The sequence below is a fragment of the Euleptes europaea genome, chromosome 17, assembly GCF_029931775.1.
Source record: "Euleptes europaea isolate rEulEur1 chromosome 17, rEulEur1.hap1, whole genome shotgun sequence".
Taxonomy (NCBI): Eukaryota; Metazoa; Chordata; class Lepidosauria; order Squamata; family Sphaerodactylidae; genus Euleptes; species Euleptes europaea.
In genome coordinates, this window is record NC_079328.1 from 49,075,527 (window position 1) to 49,096,766 (window position 21,240).

Here is a 21,240-nt window from a genome sequence, read left to right on the forward strand (position 1 = left end):
GCCTTTGCCTGCCTCTGCGTAGCAACTCTGGATTTCCTTCCTCAGTGGCCTCCCATCCAGATAGAGACTTATGGCGACCCCGTAGTTTTCAAGGCAAGAGACAGTCAGAGGTGGTTTGCCATTGCCTGCCTCTGCATCTCAGTCCTGGCCTTCCTCGGTGGTGTCCCATCCGAATACTAATGAGGGCTGACCTTGCTTAAGTTCTAAGATCTGATGAGGTCCAACTAGCCTGGGCCATGCAGGTCAGGGCTAATGGTAGAACAGGGGGATTAATGTGGCAGCATTGACATCCTTGCCCAGTTGGGACTAGGTGGACTTCCTTTTGCTGGTGTCTTTCCTTGGAGGTAAGGGTTGCAGCTGCCCAGCAGCCCTTGTGTCTTGGGCTGAGGGCAGTGTGTCCTTTGCCTTGTTCTGCAGCCCCAGGGAAGCTGGAAGTTGGCACAAATTGTATGTGCTTCAAGTGGCTTTGCTTGTAGCCAATGCAGAGTCCTACTAGAAAGTCTTGCATGTGATAGTTATTTAAGGAGGTTGGAGGTTAAAGCCAGAGCCGTGTCTTCTGGCAAGGCCCTAGGATTTCTCTCCTGCAGTAGATAGAGATCGTCTGGTAGAATGAGAGCTGTTCATGGGAGGCTTCTGCCCCGCAACTGACATCCCTGCCTGCCGGGTCTTCTGTGGGTGGGCTTTCTTTTATTTTGCTTCTTTTGCCCCCACCCCCATTTCAGCTTAGCCATGAATGCTACTAGGATATTGCAGAATGAAATTTTACATGCAAACATAACTCACCCTCCCTGCTGTGAGTTATGAAATGCAAACTAGGCCATAAGGATCTCAAATGCACTCGCAGTGATTCTCTTAAAATGCTTTTATTAGGAGATGTAGGCATGACCACCGTGCCGCTGGGGAAGACCGGGGCCAGAAGGTGGAGGCCCGACATCGGAGGTGTTTACTTTTTCTCTTCGGTTTAACTTGTTAATTGCTACTCAGAATTCAGTTGTCAAAAAATGAAACTTGTAGAAAACGTGGACTTCTTATTTTACTTCAAAGGGGTTTGCCTCCTCTGTTTTTTCTTCATGAAGTTTTCTCTATAACAGCAGCTATTTGTCAAGACAATGGCCCAGATGGCTGCTGCTTCTAGGGAGATTTTCAATGAAAAGAATCAGAGCAATATCGGGCCAGGTTGCTGCTGTACTGTCTAAGTGTGCCCTCACTTCCAAGGGCAATATACTAGACTTGTAGCATATTGGGGGTCTGGATACGCCACCAGTTTTAATAGTTTAATAGAGAGCTAGTGTGGTGTAGTGGTTAAGAGCGGTGGTTTGCAGTGGTACTCTGGAGAACCAGGTTTGATTCCCCACTCCTCCACATGAGCGGCGGACGCTAATCTGGTGAACTGGGTTGGTTTCCCCACTCGTACACATGAAGCCAGATGGGTGACCTTGGGCTAGTCACAGTTCTCTTAGAGCTCTTTCAGCCTCATCTGCTTCACAGGGTGTCTGTTGTGGGGAGGGGAAGGGAAGGCGATTGTAAGCCGGTTTGAGTCTCCCTTAAGTGGTAGAGAAACTCAGCATATAAAAACCAACTCTTCTTCTTAAACCAGTTCCTAGCTACGCACTAGAAATCCATTCCAGACTCCACCATCCCTGGTGTGAATCCTGGCAGTTGGGTGTTGTATCTCCCACACCCATAGACTGTGTGTTTAAGTCTGTTGACCTGTTTGTGGTGCATTTGGTGAGCCCAACTGAGCTTGTGCCCTTCTGCAATTCCTAGTAAGAAACCGGGCCACTTCTTGTGGGTATTGTGACATGACTTTTTCATTAAAATAGTTTGATGGGTTTTCACTGGGAACTCCTGAAATGCTGACAGTGTTGAATATATTAGTTTTCCTTTTTTTTTTTTTACCATGTTCTCCTGGAAGCGCAAACCATGGGTTCCTACCACATTTGAACAGACTTGTATGTGTGCTGCGGCTGCTCTGCTTTAAACCCACTCTGCATTTAAGCCGTTGTCAGGCTACATGGCGCTTGCCACAAAAACCCTAGCGAGACAAGCGTTGCCCATTCTGTCTGCTCCTCAGTTCCCAAGAGCTCCTGCCCTGGAATGGCGAACGCACAATGGGGAAAGCACACAAAAAAAAAGAAACACTGTCTCCTAGGCACGCTTCTCAAGGTATTAGTTGTCTCTTGGCTTGTGTTTGTGTGGGCAAGTCAGGTGGCAACTAGTTTGGGGTTCCATGGGGAAAAGCATACTTTTTGCATGTTCTGAGCAGACAGCTGCGCATGGAACTGCTGCTGAGAGCCAGTGTGGTATAGTGGTTAAGAGCTGTGCTTTGGAGCGGTAGAGTCTGATCTGGAGAACCTGGTTTGATTCCCTACTCCTCCACATGAGCAGCGGAGGCTAATCCGGTGAACCGGGTTCGTTTCCCCACTCCTACACATAAAGCCACTTGGGTGACCTTGGGCTGGTCACACTTTCTCAGCCCCACCCACCTCACAGGGTGTCTGTTGTGGGGAGGGGAAGGGAAGGTGATTGTAAGCCAGTCTGAGTCTCCCTTAAGAGGTAGAGAAAGTCGGCATATAAAAATCAACTCTTCTTCTTCTTAAGATGGAAGCAGCTGTCTCAGTTTCAAGCAGCTTGTTTGTGTGGCAGCTGGGGTGTCATAATTGGTCAGATACTGCAAAATGCTTCTGATTTGGTGGACAGATTCTTGGGAGGTTATGAGAGTGATCAAGTTTCCCAGAAAAGTTGTGATGTTTCTGTCCCTGGAGCTTTAAAGAAAAAGGTTGTCTGCAAGTGGTCCTGACATGCCTGGTGCAACTAGAAGGAATCGTGATCTTGAAGGAAGCTGGATGCCGAAGTCGATGAGTACTGCTGGTTATAACAATCATTCCTACTCCCAAGGAATCCTGGGGTTGGGGATCTCAAACAGAAAACTGCTGCTCCCAGGATTCCCTGTGGGAAGATCTGACTGTTAAACAACCAATGTAAGCTAGTTGTCTAGATTAATTCCCTTCCAGGCCTGCCTGCAGCTTTGTTTATGGATCTGTGCTCAGTGTTGAGAGGTGTGTGGCGGGTGGTAGAAGTGTGACTACTTGGCCATCTTGCATTGTTAAAGCTTCAGTGCAGCATTGTGAGCTCCACAGATGGATTAGGACTTTTACGGAGACCCTGGGTTTTAAACTGTGTGCTGTCCTTTTCTATATTTCTTTTGCCTTGTAGGTCACCTTTTTTATAAGTTTGGAATCACAGAATCCGACTGGTATCGGATCAAGCAGAGCATAGACTCCAAATGCCGAACAGCCTGGCGGAGAAAACAGCGAGGCCAGAGTCTGGCAGTGAAAAGCTTCTCAAGGCGCACACCTTCCTCGTCATCATATAGCGGCTCAGGTAAAGGTCATCTTCTCTTGACCCAAACAATCACAACTTCTGGGAAGCAGAGAGAAGCTGTGGTGGGTTTTCCTGAGCCAGAGATGGGCTGTCTAAGCGGGGGGTGCCGTGGCTCTGTTCACCTCCATGTCCTGTATTCAGGGCTGCACTCCTCTGGCCCTCGTCTCTGTAGGCCGCTTCGCCCTGCAGGGTCTCCACGTTTTCTTGTGTCTGAGAAACAAAGTCCAGAGTTCTTTGAAAACTTGTCTCTTAAAAGCAGAACAATGGAAAAAGAAGAAAGCACATTCATATGTGCTTAACAAGCACAGTTTAGATTACCTTTGTGTCAAGTTTTGGAACCTTTGAACAGCTGATGCTAATATGCAAAAAGAAAACACTTTCTAACCTTTGGAAGAATATTTTGCAGTTTCTGATAAATGTGGACAACTAGGCCGTTGTGAGCACGTTTTGACCCAAACTGTATGTTTTCCTTTGTCAAGGAGTTATTTTTGTGGGGCTGAGAATTGAACGGGTGGAAATACCTGAATGAGGGACCATTAGCAGTTCCTGTCTTGCTTCACTAGTCTGTCTCTGGATAATTCACTGAGTAGTTCTGGAGTCTAATCTGTTCCATTCCCACAATGCACTTGAATGGGAACCATGTCCGTTTTTTTGTTCTCCTTCCTCTGGAGGTCTGGCCCATGGAAGCTTCTAGCGCCATAGATCTTCTAGTCTTTAAGGTGCTGCATCACTCTGGGCTGCAGTCATTTCATTAGGTTTTTCCTGTGGCTTTAGCTTATGAACAGGAATGAAGCATAAAGAAGTCAGCCCTGCAGTGTATCTGTTCTATTTATAAGGACATGCTTAATTTCATTCAGACAAAGTCTCTCCTCCCCCCCTTAAGAGATGTATGCATTCTCACAAATCCTCGTGAGCAGCTCCACATTGGTTGAAGCGCACCGTTTTTTCAAAGACAAAATATTGACCCTAGGAATGTCCTCTGGGGATCTCTCTGGCTCATGCTTATTTTAAAAGCGGGGTTGTGGGATGTTTGTATGTCATATATTAAAAGCAAGCAGGGGTTTGGAAGAGAGCCCAAAGGAGAGGAAATAAGTTTATTTGCCCACATGAAGGTCCGGGTTGCATGTTAACACTAACCACTGTGTTGTAGGCAAGGAATGGCGAAATCTGCCGTTAGTGGAAAATGTTATACGTTCAGCTTCATAGTTCTAACAAAAGCATAACCATCAGCTAGATCAATGGGTATCCTAAAGATAGGCAAGGAAGCATTGTAGGGTGTGAGGTTTGCTGGCCTGGGTGCAGAGGGTCCAAAAGGTATATGTTGGGGAATGTGAGGCTTGATACCAGTTCAAGCAAGGCCTTGGCCTATTTACTTTGGCTCTAGGAGACAGCCCGAATGTTTAGGAGCCAGGCTCATTTTTTTACCCTTTAGGGTTCTGTATTTTAAGAACCAAATTTTCTAATTACTTCTACCACAAAACCTAAACTTGACACTTGACGGTGTCCGGTATCCTTTTTTAAAGCTATAACAAAAATGTTGTAGTACATAAATAAATTTAGGGTTAACCCTGGTTATCACCACCACAACAAACAGCTATCCTCTAACCCTAGCACAGAGCTGTTAAGCTTGGAAAGACGGCAGTTAAGGGGAGACACGATAGAGGTCTATAAAATTATGCATGGTTTGGAGAGAGCGGACAGGGAGAAGATGGGTCAGTTGTCGGTCTCCATATAAGGCAGCTTCACGTGTCAAAGAGCTAGCCTCTTGTGCAGTATGCTTCCTGCCCTCTTCAGATGAAAGTCCGCTTTCCTTGGTAGTGTACATAAGTATGTAAGTGCTGTCAAGTCACAACCAACTTATGGCGTCCTCAGCAAGGGGTTCAAGGCAAGTGAGAAGCAGAGGTGGTTGGCCAATGCATCCCTTGTTGGTCTCCCATCCAAGTACCAACCCTGCTTAGCTTCTGCGATTTGATGAGATCGGGCTATACAGTGCCACCTTCCCTCTGGCAGTTGGTAATGCAGCTGTTAACTTCCCCATCGTGTTTAGAATCTGAGCTCTTCCCTTCCAGCCCGTGCACCCGTTCTTTCTCATGTGCATGAGGGTGGCTTGAGCTCGGTAGTGTGTCCCTGTGACTAGTTTTGGTGTGGAAGACAGTCGCTTAAACAAGGAGTGTTTTGGAAATCTCACTCGGCCCTGAAATGAGCTAGCAGGGGGAACAAAAGAGCTGGTAGCAGTCCCGTCCGCAGAACAATTTAAGTTGAATACATGATACAGGCAATAAATAAAAACAGTTAAAATCCAGCTCTCTTTTCTCTTGATGTGGGAAGATGGTTGGATTGGGCCCCAGCCAGAGAGGGGCCCCGGCTACAGTTTAATCATCTGTAGTTCCCCTCTTGGGGTCTGCTTTTCCTCCCTCACAGGAATCTCTCCCATACAGTCCCATTCTGCGGGCTGGCAGAAAGGAAAGGAACTCTGACTAGCTGCTGTTCTCTGGGCAGATGGGGTGGCACAGACCATCCGTCTCTGCCCCAGGGTTATTCATTGTGAGGCCGTCTTGTCCTCCAGTGTGGCCTTTTCCTGGACACGGTTGAAGCCTGGCAAGAGGTTTTTTTAACTTGAAAACTTCCATGAACACATGAAGCTGCCTTATACTGAATCAGACCCCCCTCAGTCCATCAAATTCAGTATTGTCTACTCAGACTGGCAGTGACTCATTAGGGTTTCAGGCAGGGGTCTTTCACATCACCTACTTGCCTAGTCCCTTTAACTGGAGATGCCGAGGATTGAACCTGGGACCTTTTGCATGCCAAGCAGATGCTCTACAAACTGAGCCACAGCCATATTCCTGTGGGTGGTGGAAAGTGTCATCAAGTCACAGGTGACCCGTAGAGGTTTCAAGGCAAGGGATGAACGGGGGCGGTCTGCTATTGCCTACCTCCGCGTAGAAACCCCGGGCTTCCTTGCTGGTCTCCCGTCCAAGTACTAACCAGGGCAGACCCTACTTAGCTTCCGAGATCTGATGAGATAGTTCTAATGTGGGCCGTCCAGGTCAGAGATGGGCAGGAGGCCTAGCAAGAAGTTCTTCTAATTCCAAAGCTTCCATCCTCCTTTACCAGCCTGTTTATTTAGTAGATAAAATACTTTTTATCCCACCTTTCCATCCCCACAAATAGCACAACAATAGGCAAAAGATAAGCAAGATGAAAAGCAGAACAGCAAAGAGCCTTTGCAGCCATGAATGGCATGAAGCACATCTGAGAATCGAGAGATGTTCGCAGGCTGCTTGGGGTGGGCACATGGTGGGATGGTAGTGTCTGTCCCACCTGTCGCCTGAGCATGAGCAGAAAGGAGGCCAATCAATCTTAAACTGGGCCCGACATAGCAGTGACCCTCAACTGAAGAAAAAGCAATGGAAGAGTAATGGAGCTCCAAGGCCCCCCCCCCCGCAAATCCTCTGAGGTTTGTAAAAGATCGCACACGCTCCCTTTGCGCCCCATACTTCCTCCTCTCCAGCTGCCCCAAGATGTTAATTAAGGTGGTTCTGTGTTTAATTGACTGAGCGAGTTGACAGCTGTCACCCGATCTTTATTGGTTTTCTGAAAGTAGCTGGAGTGGAGTGCTGGGCAGGGAGATCAGTTCTTTCCCACATTTCTTTTGGCACGTTGGCTTTAAAAATGTTTCATTTTATGCGCAAGGTATCAGTTGCTGAGGTCTGGGCTGCCCTTCCCAGCACCGGGCTCCAGCATGTGTGTTTTGATTTCTTCTCCTGACACTGGTGGCAGATGAAGCCGCTGGAATTCTCCGGCCAGATATCTGTTCTGGAAAATGTAGATCCTTTTTTTATTAAAAAGAAGTTGCGTGTTGTTCTGTCTTTACCCCAGTATATCCTAGCCACTTCCCCCCCCCCGTGTTAAAATTGAAGAAACATATAAAAGATTTCTTTACCTCCAAGACGAGCTCTTCCCCAGGTATCTGAAGAAGTGAGCTGTGGCTCACGAAAGCTCATACCCTACCAGAAAATATTTTTGTTAGTCTTTAAGGTGCTACTGGACTCTTGCCCTTTTCTACTACTGCAGACAGACTAACACGGCTACCCACTGTGAATTATCTTCCCCTTGTGTTTCTGAATGAGTCCGTGTTCTAGACATCCTCCTAGCACCTGAGAGCAGATAATCCTTCTGCGTCTGTGACTGGATTGCTCACAGCTGCCACTATTGGAAGCTGGTTCAAAGAAGGCAAAGACAAGTGGGTAAATCATGCAGAGATGCTGTGCGCAGCTCCCTCGATGGGCTTGTGCATTGGACTCACGAGAACGGCTGACCTTTTTTCTGTATCTGCTGTTGTGTTCCAGGCCAGAGTGTAAGAATTCCTGCTGTAGCTTAAAGGACTTCAAGTACTTGAAGGGCTGTCACATAGAGGAGGGTGCCGAGTTGTTTTCTGTTGCTCCAGAAGGTCGGACCAGAACCGACGGGTTGAAATTAAATTAAAAGAGTTTCCGTCTAGACATTAGGAAGAATTTTCTAACAGAGCGGTTCCTCAGTGGAACAGGCTTTTTCGGGAAGTGGTAAGCTCTCCTTCCCTGGAGGTTTTTAAGAAGAGGCTAGATGGCCATCTGTCAGCAAGGCTGATTCTGTGAAATTAGGCAGATCATGAGAGGGCATCCTGGCCATCTTCTGGGCATGGAGTAGGGGTCACTGGGCGTGGGGGGGAGGTAGTTGCGAATTTCCTGCATTGTGCAGGGGGTTGGACTAGGTGAACCTGGTGGTCCCTTCCAATTCTATGATTCTATGACAAGGAAAGCAGCAGCACCTATATTTGTTTATTAGCTTTGTATCCTGCCCTTCTTCCCAGGAACTCAGGCCATGTGTGGCATCTTCTCCCCGTCTTCTCTGCAGCAACCTTGTGAGGAAGTGAGGCTGACAGATAAGGACCACACGGTAATCTACATGGCAGAGTGGAGATGGGAACCCACTGTTTGCCAGTCCCTGGCTTGATATTCTGACCGCTATGCCATGCTGTCACCTTGATGCAGGCTGGTAATTGAGCCATTACAAGGCGACGCTTGGCCAACCAGGAAACGTGCCGTTACTGCATGCAGTCTCCTTGCCTTAATCTAGCAGAGAGACAAAGACTTCAAAGGGGGAGGAACGAATCATAGAATCACAGAGTTGGAAGGGACCACCAGAGTCATCTAGTCCAACCCCCTGCAATGCAGGAAATTCACAGCTACCACCCCACAGACACACACCCAGTGACCCCTGCTCCTTGCCCAGAAGATGGCAACAAAAATGATGCAGGATCCCTGGCCAACCTGGCCTGGAGGAAAATTGCTTCCTGACTCCAAAGTGGCGATCGGCATTACCCTGGGCATGTAAGAAAGGGCCACAAGAGCTGAGCACTGACACAAACCTTCCTGCCCTCCCTGGGTGACATCTCAGATCAGAGAAGCTCAGGCTGGTGAGCAGGAAAGCGCTCCTGATGAAGCCCTGTGTTAAAATGCCTCTTCTAAAATATTTGTGTGGTTGCAGCCAAATTGTGTGCTGCCAAATGCAGACAAACCAGCTCTGCACCAGTCAGCTGTCGGCCTGCAGGTGACTTTGAGCAGGCCATAAGGGCTTGCCTTCTTTTGAAGCTGCTGATTAAGTTCAGATGGTGAAGGAAAATCCACTTTTGACCTCCCAGTTTTATGGGATGCTTGCAGCCCCCCCGCCCCCCCATAAACCTTTCCAGGATTAGGCCGAGATTATTCTGAGAGGCATCGCAGAAATTTAAAAATGGAAAAAATGAGGAGGGAGCAGCCTGCGGTTTTGTCTTTGGGCTGAGGAACGTTCATATTTTCACAGTTTGAAAGTCAAACTCCCACTTTAAGAACCGTCATGATTTACTTTTGTCTGACAGGTTTTCTGTCCTGACTTTCCAAGGGACCTCCCCCCTCCACCCCCCCGGAAAAAAATAGACCACAAAGGTACACTGCTGTCTTTATTGCAAATTTTTGCCAAGTGCTTAGAATGTGACGGCTGTCATTTAAAAAGAAAAGCACTGCACAGAGCATCTCCGTAGGATTTACCTGTCTTTAGGCGCTGGCTTAACATGTTGGGGTCCTTGCCATGAAGGAGAGCATTTTAAAGAAATCTGTTACATAGCGGTGTTTTCATACTTTGTTATCTTCCATCTGTGCAGAGTGTGAGCGTTGCAACTCACTGCACAGCCGCCTGATCCTTGGCCCGTCAGCCTCCCCAGGAAAGGGGAGCAGCAGAAATTAGACTTTTTACCTGCCCCGGTCCCAGCAGCATTGGCCATTTTTCTGGGAAGCCAGCTTGAATCATAACAGGTCAGCTCCTTCCAAGCCACAAATCCCTCCAAGTATTAAAGCTGCAAAAGAAAAGCTCGGTTGTTTGGCCCTTTGACCATCCATGATTGTGAAACCTTTGCTCAAACTGTGGACAACAAGCAGCATTCAAAACGGATAAAAATTCTCCTGCCTTCTCCTGGGTGGGGGGTTGGGGGGTGGGGGAGGGGCTTTTTCAAAAGGTGATACACTGGGCAATTGTGTGCGAGGGCTCATCTTGGATTTGGATTCTGTTCTTCCTTTCCCCTTTCGTATCCGAGGCCGTGTCATTGCAGCCAGAGGCTGCAATTCTGTTTACACGCAGACTTCTCTTGCCAGAAACGTGGTTGTGAATACGTGACTTTTGTTTGTGTGTTGTGATGAGGGCATTCACTAGTTCCCCTTTTTAATCCAGAAGATGTAAAAATAGTTCTTTATCATCTTTAGGGATGCAGCTGGCCGGCAACAAATGTGGGTTTGTTTGTGTTGTTCTATTGCAAACACATTTCAGGGCTGCTTTGCTGCGCTGTAGGTCTTGTTACCATCCATGGATTAAGGGGACATTGTTGAGTCAGTAAGTAATTCTGTTGGGAGCGTCTTTTCTTGGAAGCTCAGCACTGCCAGGAAGTTTTCTTTTAGAGCAAGTAGGTGGTATGCTCATTGCTGAGGCAGGGTGTGTGTGTGTGTGTGTGTGTGTGTGTGTGTGTGTGTGTGTATGTTTCTTGTATACATTTTCTGTTTTCCAAATTATGATGTCATTTTAATACCACCCAATGCCCCATTAAGCATGTGCCCAAACAGGAAAGTTTTGCAAAGGATGCTTTCTAGAGCCCTGCAGATTCATTTCTTATTTCAGTGGCATCCGTTCAACACAGAGTGCATGGCTTAGTGTAATGGATGAATTGTTTTCAGCAGCGTGACTTACGGCAGGCTTCGGTTGATGGACATGTTGTTGTGCTCACCCTGACGTGTTTTGTAATAGTCCCTTTTCACTCACTCTGGCACGTTCACACAGTGTTACCGTGTCTGGTGTGTCAATGTACCTGTTAGCCGTATGTTCATGACAACAGCTTTCAAACTGGACCAAGTCATGCAAAAGTAGCCAAGCACAGGGAAAACACCTGTCGTCCACTAGCCCTTACTTTCTCGTAGGCAGAAGTTACTGACTTAGGTTCTGACACTCGGCTAGAGGACCGTGTCCAAATGAAGATTCATACCACCACATTCTGTTTTAAGGGTCTGGGCAAAGTAATATGACTCCTTAGTGTGCTTGGGTTGGGGGGAAGCTGAGATTTGGACTACTGGGAAACAGGGATTGTTTATTGAGGAGGAGACCAAAAATGCAGTCCAAATAATATCAAGCACCCAAGAAAGGCAGCGATGATATTGGAGCAGGAGAATAATATCAGACAAAAGTACTTGCTTATTCCTGGGCTTGGAGAGCGGCAGGGAATGCAGGTGAAGTCAAGAAACTTCGGATTGGGTGGAGATGAGGGGGGCTGAAATGCTCAATACCAAATGGAGAAAAAAAGGGTCAGTCCTTGAAATATGCTTGCGCAAAGGCTTAGAAACATGAAGATCCAGCAGCCTCTCTCTTTCTAGTTTCAGATTCCTTAGCGGAGTTAGGGCCCCATTTTTTTAATTGGTTAGGACTTGAACAGTCTGGTTATTTGTATATGAGTTACATATGGTCATAGTCCTCCCTCCCCCTCTTCTGAACTTCATATTAATTAAGAATCGCAGTAAGTAGGCACTTCCAAAATGGCAGTCGTTTAATGATTGAGGAGGTTCCTTGTGTGATCATTTGGTTTGTTGCCCGCTCAAGTTGCTGCTGGAGGGGTAGGGAATGGGAACATTTAGGATTATAGATTTGGACACACAGACTGACCAGCTGTTAAGTTGTGTAGTGGGTTTGAACGACATGTTGGAAACATGAAGTCACAACTGGATGGTCTGAAGGTAATCATCGAGTTGAAACGGGGTGGGCGGGGGTAGGATAAAACTTGCTTTGCAAATTGGAATCTGCACTAATGAATCTGGAATCATGTCTAGGTTAATAAAACAGAATTGGTGGAAATGGATTACATGAGCAGATAAAATATTTCAGCTCTCACATCTGGGTGAAAAGGTGCCATATAATTTTTTCCCTCTTGGAAGTATTACGGAGTCTAATTAATTTCGAGAAGATGTAGTGAGAGTTCAGTAATAAAAAGGGTGAAATTATAGAACCCGCTCATGCTTTGGGCAGAGAAACGGACTCTGGATCAGTTCCATTCTGATGACACACATTGGGGAACGATCCGCGCCATTCGGTTTTCAGCATATTTTCACCTTCTCTTGTCTGCTTTCCAGAGAGCGCTCAGAGTACGGCGTCTGCCCCAAACGAGATCCAAGCAAACCAGCCACAAGCTCTGCACTATGCTCTGGCCAACGCCCAGCAAGTCCAGATCCATCAGATAGGAGAGGACGGGCAAGTCCAAGTAGTATGTACTCATTCTCTACAATCGCTTTCAGTCTCCATGGCAGCTTTAATATTAAATGCTTGCAGATTATCGTCACCCTGACAAATATGGTCTCACTGACTGAGACTTCTTTGGCTGCATGCTTTTTTGGTGTGGTTTTTTTGGTGTGTGTGTGTGTGTAAAGGTAGTCTTTTCAGTTTATTGGTGCATGTCTGCATGCAAAATACGAATCTGCAGTTGACATGAATAACAGCTATTTTGCATGGATGTATGAATTTGCATGCAAATGATCACTTAAGTCTCCCAGCTGTTCCTTCCACATGAAGCGGGTAGTCGGCACTGATTATTCACATGCCCCCCCCCACTCCCCCCCAAAGTACTAGCAATCTGGAAATCCATTTGAGATTAATTTATTCTCATTTTTTCCAAAGTTCGTTCCGAAGCATTTTTCGACATCTGTTAGCTGAATTCCTTACATGTGTATCTATTTAAATTCATGTATATAAGCAAAGCTTATAAACATTGACATTGAATTCCTTTACAAAAAGTTTAAATAAAGTTAACACTTTGACCCCAAAACCCGCAGAAGGCAGGAAGTTTAAAAGTTAAGTGTGACACTCCTAACCATGTCTCAAGCTTGTGTGTGTTTCTTAAAAAGATTGCCTTGGTGAGTCATAGAAAAGCTTGCCTTGGCTTCTGTAGCTTTGTTTCAAAATATTAAATCAAGTACAATGTTGCATGGAGTTTAAATACGTTCCCTGCAGTTAGATGGGGGGTGGGTGGGGAATGCATGCTTTTCCAACCTGTATTTTTATAAGTTTCCGGATACTTGCAGTTCCCTTCGGCATTGGTAGATTTAGTTGAAATCCATCACTTTTTAGACAACCCAGTTATATCTCTTTGGCGATCAACTACGTTGATGGCTGAGGCTAAGTTCTGCCCCCAGCGTGGGTGTGAGAGGGGAGTTCTACTCTCAGTTCTTTCCAATTTTGGGAAAGGCTGAGGCTCACCTGTAGAATATCTGCTTTGCGTCTCTGGCTCAGTGCCTGGAATTTCCCCTGAAATGATCCTGGATGGCAGGGGTTGGGAAGGACCCTTCTCTGCCTAAAATCTTGAAGAGTTACTTGCAGTCAGACCATCGTGAGCCACATGGACCAGTGACTTAGCTTGGTGTAAAGCAGCTTCAGAGGTCCTCTGCCCCTTGTTTCTAAAAGTACTGTTTATGCCCTTCTGTGAACTGGGGGTTTTATACGCTAGCTTCTCTTGAGGCCCTTTGTTTCATAGTTTATTTTAAAGCAGCTATCCTGGGCTCTACACTCACAAAGCAGCTTTCAGCAAAAAGATGAAAACAACAACTACACAGTTAAAATCTAAAAACAATATGAAACTAACCAGGAAAACAGCAGTATGAAATTGGCTTTTCAAAAGGCATGGGTTGCCAGGTCCTTCTTCGCCACTGGCAGGAGGATTTGAGGGCAGAGCCTGAGGAGGGTGGGGTTTGAGGAAAGGAAGGACCTTGTCTGGATTGATCTTCAGTTTGTTACCCATCATCCAGCCTGCAGTTGATGCTGGATACTTGTTTAGGACTTCCACTGAGTCCCTCCCCCAACCAACTGAAAAGCAGAAACGGAGCCTTCTGTCATCAGCATACTGATGTCCCCGTACCCCAAATCCCCGAATGATCATGGCCAGTGGTTTCTTGTAGATGTTGAACAGCAAGGGGGACAGGACGACAGGTGCACACCAGGTGGTGAAAGAAATCTCCCAGGGCCATCTTTTGGATCTGGTCGAGTAGGTAGGAGCAGAATTCCTGGAGTTCCAGTTCCCATCCTGAGGGAACAAATAGGATGAAACTCACTCATCTTGAAAGCCAGCCCTCCCTGATGGGAGAATGAATGGCTCTTTCTTGAAACTCTGGACCCCAAAGTGAACAGAGAAGAGCTGTCTTTCCCCACCTCCTAGGAGACACTCGCTTGATCAGCAAACAGCCTCATCAGGTTATTTATGTTTTAAAGATTTTCCCTGGAAGCCAGTAAGAGTTTAACATTGTGAAGGGAAAGCGATTCTAATCTCGACATGGATTGGGTCCGTGGTCTAATTTTATATACAGTTCCTATTGTCGTGCTTGATACTTTCAACATGCTGCTTCTCCCTATAAATAGACCATTTCCTTCCAAAGGAAATGAAACTGTTTGAAATAGAAGGATCCGTGTTTCTTTGAAATTCATGTGCAATTGTTGATGCTCTATAATATAGGAAGAGCCTTTGACAGAATTCCAAGTAGATATCTTTAATCTCGGTTTCATACTCAGGCGTATGTAAATGGACACAAAAGAGTTTTTCAAACCAAAGTAGCATCCAGTTTACCAGCAGGTAAATTTCTCTTGCAAAGGGCCAGATAGGATTCACATGGAAGTTTCTTCACTTTCCTTAATCAGTTTTTTTTTTTTTAAACCAAGTGATATGTTTGATTTTCTTTCTGGAGTAGTTGTAGAGGCCAGCGATGTATAGCAGTGGCTTTTACAAAAACTCTTCAGGCCAGATTCTCTGCTTGTATTGATTGGCAGAACTTCGGTAGTGAGTGATGGGAAGGCTGCCCTTTTGTACCAGTGGGGAGGGCAAAAGGGGGCGCTTTCCCATCAGAGTAGGACTCTAGAGCAGTTGTTCCCAAAGTGAGCAGTACCACCTCCTGGGGGGCGGTGGGATTACCTAGGAGGGCACTAAGAGGCAAGAGGGCAGCAGGGGTGGGGCGCTAGAGGTGGGCTCCTTCAACTGTGTTGTTCACTAATTTTCAATAGATCAAGCTATGGCACCATGCTGGTAAATTTGGTGGAAACTATCAGAATTTTTTCCAGACTTTGAAGAGCTGGTACCACTGGATCGAGTTCATCAGTTTTGTTTTTTTTAAAATAAATTTCAACTAATAAGTTTTAATTTGATTTTGAATAGATGTGCAATTAATTGTTACTGTTTTGAAATTTTATTGTTCTTATCTTCTTTAGTGCATCATGCAAACCCCTATTTTGAATAATGCTTTTTATAGGAAAGGGTAGGGGGCGCTGGGGTTGAGTTTGTGGAACCAAAGGGGCAGTGGCTCGAAAAGTTTGGGAACCACTGGTCTAGAGCAAGGGCAAATGTCATTATATGTTCAGCTATGCCATATGTTTATACTGACTTTAGTTATTCATTGGCTGGGGGCGTTCATGTGTCATTTTTACAATTTGACAAAGCTCTGGTGTTCCTATAGAACAGTGCCTCCTATTTCTTTGTGATATTTCTTGAACAAAGACCCATTGGGTCAGTAGTGGAATTTGCAACGTAGGGCTGAAAATACAAAATGTATAGCTAAAATTTGTACATGGTCAGAGGGTTAGGCTGGATCGTTCAGATCAGCAGCACACGGCCTTTCCTGCCCCCAAAGGTTGTGTGGGTTTTTTTTGTTAGCGGAACCTGTCCTGGTACCACTGTCATTGGAATGTTTTTTAACATTCTACGACTGTGCCGCAGCTCCAGAAATGTCTGATGTGTCTTACTGGCAACTTACTGGAATTATTATGCTTTCTGGATGGCCTGAGGCAGTGTTAAACACATGAACACATGAAGCTGCCTTATACTGAATCAGACCCTTGGTCCATCAAAGTCAGTATTGTCTACTCAGACCAGCAGTGGCTCTCCAGGGTCTAAGGCGGAGGTCTTTCATATCACCTACTCACCTGGTCCCTTTAACTGGAGATGCCGGGGATTGAACCTGGGACCTTCTGCATGCCAAGCAGATGCTCTACCACTGAGCCACAGCTCCTCTCCAGGGGAGCAGGGGAGTCTACTGATGCAAGAACTGGGAGGGGGGGGGTCAAAAGGCAGTTGCCCCTAATCCCCAACATTCTGTATTGTAGTATAGGATGGTTGTATGTTGGCACACTTGCCTGACAGAGACATTATAGGATGGGTCAGAAGGAGGTTTATTATTTCCTTGGGAAGAGACCAGACTTCCCTACAGAGCCTGATTCTGAACTTTCCTGTGGGAATTTTCCAGGCTGTGTATCAAGAGGATCTGGTTCTGCTTCTCTGCAAGCATCCTAGTAGCTATTTATCTCCTAGGTTTAAGCATCCTCTGTATATTTTATACATAGAACAATGTCCTGCTGTAGGGAGAGCAAATATTCTGTGCCTTCCCCTCCTCAAGAATTTGCCTAAATCTTTTCCTCTGGTTCTGACTGATGCTTCTTGGTGTTTCTTTCTCTTTTTTCTCCTCACGGATCCCGCAGGGTCACCTCCACATAGCCCAGGTGCCACAAGGAGAGCAGGTGCAGATCACGCAAGACAGCGAGGTGAGCCCCAAACCTTCTGGCCGGCCAAGCCAAACAGATGAGTCGCTGCTATGCAAATGCCTTCGTTCTCAGCATAGCTAAAATATGTTAAGAGAGACCCACCAAGAGTGAGTTCAGCCCATGGAAAAACCCATGCAGGCACCGCTCCAGTGAATGGAAGGTGTGCAGGCCTTGATTTGCATGCCCAGTCCACTTGGTATTTTTTACTAGGTTTACTTCTGAGCTGAGAATACAGCAAAGGTAAATCTAAAAGGCACTTCTGACAACTTTATACTTGCATATCTACTCTCATTTACAAAGGAGAGTGTGTTTTGTGATGAGGGAAAAACCAAAGAGTTATTCTCTTAATAACTGCTGAGAGCCTAAAGGAAACCAGTTTTTTTCCCTTAGAGAAACGCTCATTTTGCTTCTTGTATTGGAAAATTATTTGGGAAATTACCACCAGGCTCAATAGCAGATTGCATAGAAATTTCTTCCTGGGCTTCATTTCTTCCTTTATACTTCAGGACTAGAAGCTTCCCCCAAAACTGGCTATGTCCTTCAGAATGTGCTGTAACTGATGCCTTTGTGAACGCCATACTAGAGTTTTAATTAAATCCCGGGATTGGATTTTAATTACAAAAAAAGTGTGACTCTTAGCAAAAATGGCAGCATCCAACTAGTAGACCTTGCATCTGTTAGGAATGCTCTGTGTTGAAATAGCCAAAGCTTTACCATGTTGCTGTACTAATTTAAGGCTGGCAGATTTTCATTTTCTGTCCATCTGCACTTTTAACCAGCTGACTAAATAAGTGAGGAGTGGTGCTGTTCAAAAGTTGGGACATAAGAGAGCTATTCCAGTTACTGGTTAGTAAATCCTGAAACATTGTTCCGTGCAGAAGAAATTGCATGCTCTCTTTGCACCCAGAGACTGCTGAGGGGGAGGAACGTTGCCCCCCAGTGCTGCAGAGAGAAGAGATGTGCAGGAGAGGGGGCCGTATAGTCCAAAGAACATTCCATACAACACCTTGTAGAGAAGCTGTTCCTTCAATCCATTGGCAGGACTATGCATATTCTCTACTGTGTGAACAGAGAATTTCTTATTAGGTGCTGATTTCACTATCCTAAAAATGGCATCTTTTTAAAATTATGTTACTTGTTATGGATATACACTTGAATTTGAAACCACAGGAACAAAGCCAGATGTAAAGCCTCAGAAAATGGAAAGGGACTGAGTGAACATAAGAAAAGCCCTTCTAGATCAGGCCAGTGATGGTCCCCCTAGTCCAGCATCCTGTCTCACACAATGGCCAACAGTTGTCCTGGAGGGCCAAACAACTAGGGCATAGAGGACAAGGCCTTCCGTCGCTGCTGCTGCCCAGCACTGACATTCTGGGGTTGGCTGCCCCTGGATGTGGAGGTTTCCTCTAGTCATCATGGCTAGTGGTTGACTGTCTCTCCAGGACCAGCAAAACCAGAGCGCATTATGCAAACTAAACCTATTTGCTTAATATATTTAGAATCACAGCAAAGAATGTTGGACTTTTTTTAGTACCAGTGTACAGAGTCTGTGCCTGTAGCTAGAAACATTTTCCACAGTTAAAACAAAAGTTTTTTGTACTGTTTTTCTGTCTATGGTGCAGTTATTACAATGTGCTTCCAAAAAGAGTGAATTCCCCAAAGGAATCCATAGTGAAGAGCACTGGTAAGATCCAAGCATGCATCTTTGTTATGAGGTTCTTCGATTCTTGGCTTGTTTACAATTTGTTTATTTCCTTATTTTGCAGGGTAACTTGCAGATACATCAGGTTCATGTTGGACAAGATGGGCAGGTAGGAATTAACTTCTTGAGCAGCGATGTAGTTTGCTGTTTACCAGCAGGCATCACCTGCAAACTGCTAAGAAAGCTTTTTGCTGAGAAGTTTCTGTAATAGACGCATTTGAAGGCTAAGCCACTGTGTTGCAGATTTCTCTCTCTAGCATGGATGTATCCTAACAATCCTTGGGTTTTGGCTTTCTTGATGTTGTGCTAAATGAAAAAGATGTTGCTCTTCTCTGTTTTGGTTGTCAGCATGGCCAGATGTGGTCAACAAACGTTGCAGACATGGGGATGCACGATGCTAAGATGAAAACAGACACTTGCCTTAATCATCATCGTGAGAAAGAGAGGCTGTCCACATCTGCTTTTGTTTATCTCAGTGACTTCAAGCCTTTCTTGCTAAGTGGGTGTCTGGTTGGGGGTTATTGGTTTGAAATATTCTGCGCATGCCCCAATGCAACTTTCTCCCACCAGTGTCTTGGTGCCATAAAAGACTTCCCAGGGCTATGGTCTGATTCCTTCCCTTCCTGTGAAATGCCGTTGTTTTACCATGGGAACTTATGGTCTGGGGACGATAGTCATAAGTGTGAATATGCCATGGGGATCATTAAACCCAGTCTCTTGCATTCCAAAGTACAGTATTGTCTTAGGGCCATTCCAAATTGCAGCAAAGTGTTGTTATGAGCTCCCTGCCAGTCGTATCTGTGAATGTCCTTTCTCTGGGTTTTCTAAACTTCATCCTACAGGGGGCAATTGAAGGTTCAGCTTCTTTTGCATTTTGTTGCCACTCTCCCCCCCCCCCCTTGATTTTTTTTTGTCCTGGTAGTTGCATTGAATTTAGGTCTTATTTTTCTGGCATGATAATCCATGGAACCAATAAAACCCTGCCAAAAAGAACTCTCTCTCTCTCTCTCTCTCTCTACCTCCACATGTGTTCTATTAGCTCAACGTTTCGCATTTCAGTGCACGTTTAATAAAAATACCAAACTGCAGAAATAATTAAGCTTTCTGTATTAACTAATGGAGTGTATAGGAGTCCTCAGAACAATGGGAAGGGTTTTTGTACTTGGCAATAGGTATGGATTCCTAGAGGTTTCCTCATTGTCTATCTTTGCCCTTGCTTGACCTCCTCCTAGGCACAACTTCTTGATGCTCCCCTCCCCTTGTGCTGAACTTCAGGGAGGGCCCAATCCCCTCAGGACCTTGGTGTGTGCCTCCCACATGAGGTGTGTGGAGACATGGCCACGGTGTCCCCTGGGAGGAGGCAAGAGGATGATACATGGGTTGTGTTCAATAACACCTTTCTCTCTGTTTCTCGGCACTGTCAGCAGTTTCCTTTGTGTCTCTCAGCGCTAGCCCACCACCGCTATTTAGAAAAGGGTTTAAAACGATACTAGAAAAACAGCATCTGGCTAAAGACTTTTGGTTTTTTCAGCCCACTCGGTTTGCACTACAATTCTAGCTTTTCCAGAAGCTGTAAACTGTGTGCTGCTAAGATAGAGAGAAAATGGAAGTCTGGGGGCAGCCTTCGAGACTTCTGTTCTCTGGGGTTAGCTCTCCTTGGTTCAGAACTGGGATACGTTTTGGAACAAATTGGACAGATTTTTCAGTCTTGAAAGAACTATATAGTACGCTTGTCTTAACTGCGGGCACAATCGATTAGGAACATACTTTATAGGGACACCACTAAAATAGAAGAAGAAGACGAAGATGAAGAAGACGAAGAATCGGTTTTTATATGTCGACTTTCTCTGCCACTTAAGGGAGAATCAAACCGGCTTACAATCACCTTCCCTCCCCCTCCCCACAACAGACACCCTGTGAGGTAGGTGAGGCTGAGAGAGAATGAGTTGCCCAAGGTCACCCAGCTGGCTTCGTGAGTAGGAGTGGGAAAACAAATCCAGTTCACCACATTAGCCTCCGCCGCTCATGTGGAGGAGTGGGGAATCAAACCCAGTTCTCCAGATCAGACTCCACCACCCCAAGTAGTCCTAAAGATGAGCGAGATTTTGCTCCTGTAGCACCTTAAAGACTAACAAAGTTTCCAGGGAATAAGCTTTCAAGAGTCAAAACTCCCTCTGGTATCTGACGAAGGGAGCTTTGACTCTCGGAACCTTATACCCTGGAAGGTTTGTTGGACTTCAGGGTGCTACTGGACTCAAATCTAGCGATCCCACTGCAGACCAACGTGGCTACTCGCCTGAGACTAGTCCTAAAGATGGCAGCGATGTGCTTTTGTGCAGCTTTCCTTGACATTAATGGGGCTTTATGGGAGAAGTACCAGGTGACTGTACCCCTCGTGTGTTGATATGGGATATGTAGACTATCTAACTGGATTTGCAGCATCTGTTCCCAGCCACCTGTGCCCAAAGAATTTGAATGTTGCCGTGTGAAGTGCAAGGGAAAGAACCGTCTGTGTTTTTAGTAATTTCACAGCTCTAGCAGGACCATCCTGGGTATTCTGTGCTATCTGCCAGGGGTCTGTCTGCATCTCTGATGGAAAGACTCAAGGGAAGACCAGGGAGCTCCAAAGGTTTAAAAGTATGTCCAGTTTCTCTGCCAATTTCTTCACAACATACTGTAAAGGCTATTTATTTCTAATTAGCTTGCACCAAAAGGCTTTTTTTTTCTGATTTACAGAGAAATCCAGCTTTTCATGGGAAAGACTCAAAGCAGCCCTCTTTAATATTAGTTTTCATGGCTGTGTTCCTTCCTTCTCATCAAATAGTACTAATCACATGTCACTTTTGATTAACAGTGACAGATCCATCAAATTCATTGGAGTCCAGTTGAGATCCAGCATGACCCGTATTTAGTGTTAATAGTAAACAAGCTAGGAATATTCTCCTCTCTTGGAAAGAGGAGAAAATCTAGCAACCGTTGGGTTGGATCCCCTGACGCCCTTCCACTAACTGAGTAGTCTTCCTCCAGTGGAAGGG

At 45.7% G+C, this 21,240-nt stretch overlaps 1 protein-coding gene across 2 annotated transcripts in view; it reads left to right on the forward strand.

The window, feature by feature from the left end:
* Positions 1 to 21,240, forward strand: part of BANP (BTG3 associated nuclear protein) — a 173,187-nt gene that overhangs the window by 73,968 nt on the left and 77,979 nt on the right. The window contains exons 8-11 of one of the 2 annotated variants that reach the window (XM_056862210.1): positions 3,217 to 3,384; positions 12,066 to 12,196; positions 16,432 to 16,503; positions 18,270 to 18,314. In XM_056862210.1, coding sequence (XP_056718188.1) covers positions 3,217 to 3,384; positions 12,066 to 12,196; positions 16,432 to 16,503; positions 18,270 to 18,314 — 416 coding nt within the window. The remainder of the gene's footprint in view (positions 1 to 3,216; positions 3,385 to 12,065; positions 12,197 to 16,431; positions 16,504 to 18,269; positions 18,315 to 21,240) is intronic. The other variant, XM_056862211.1, reaches the window with a different exon arrangement.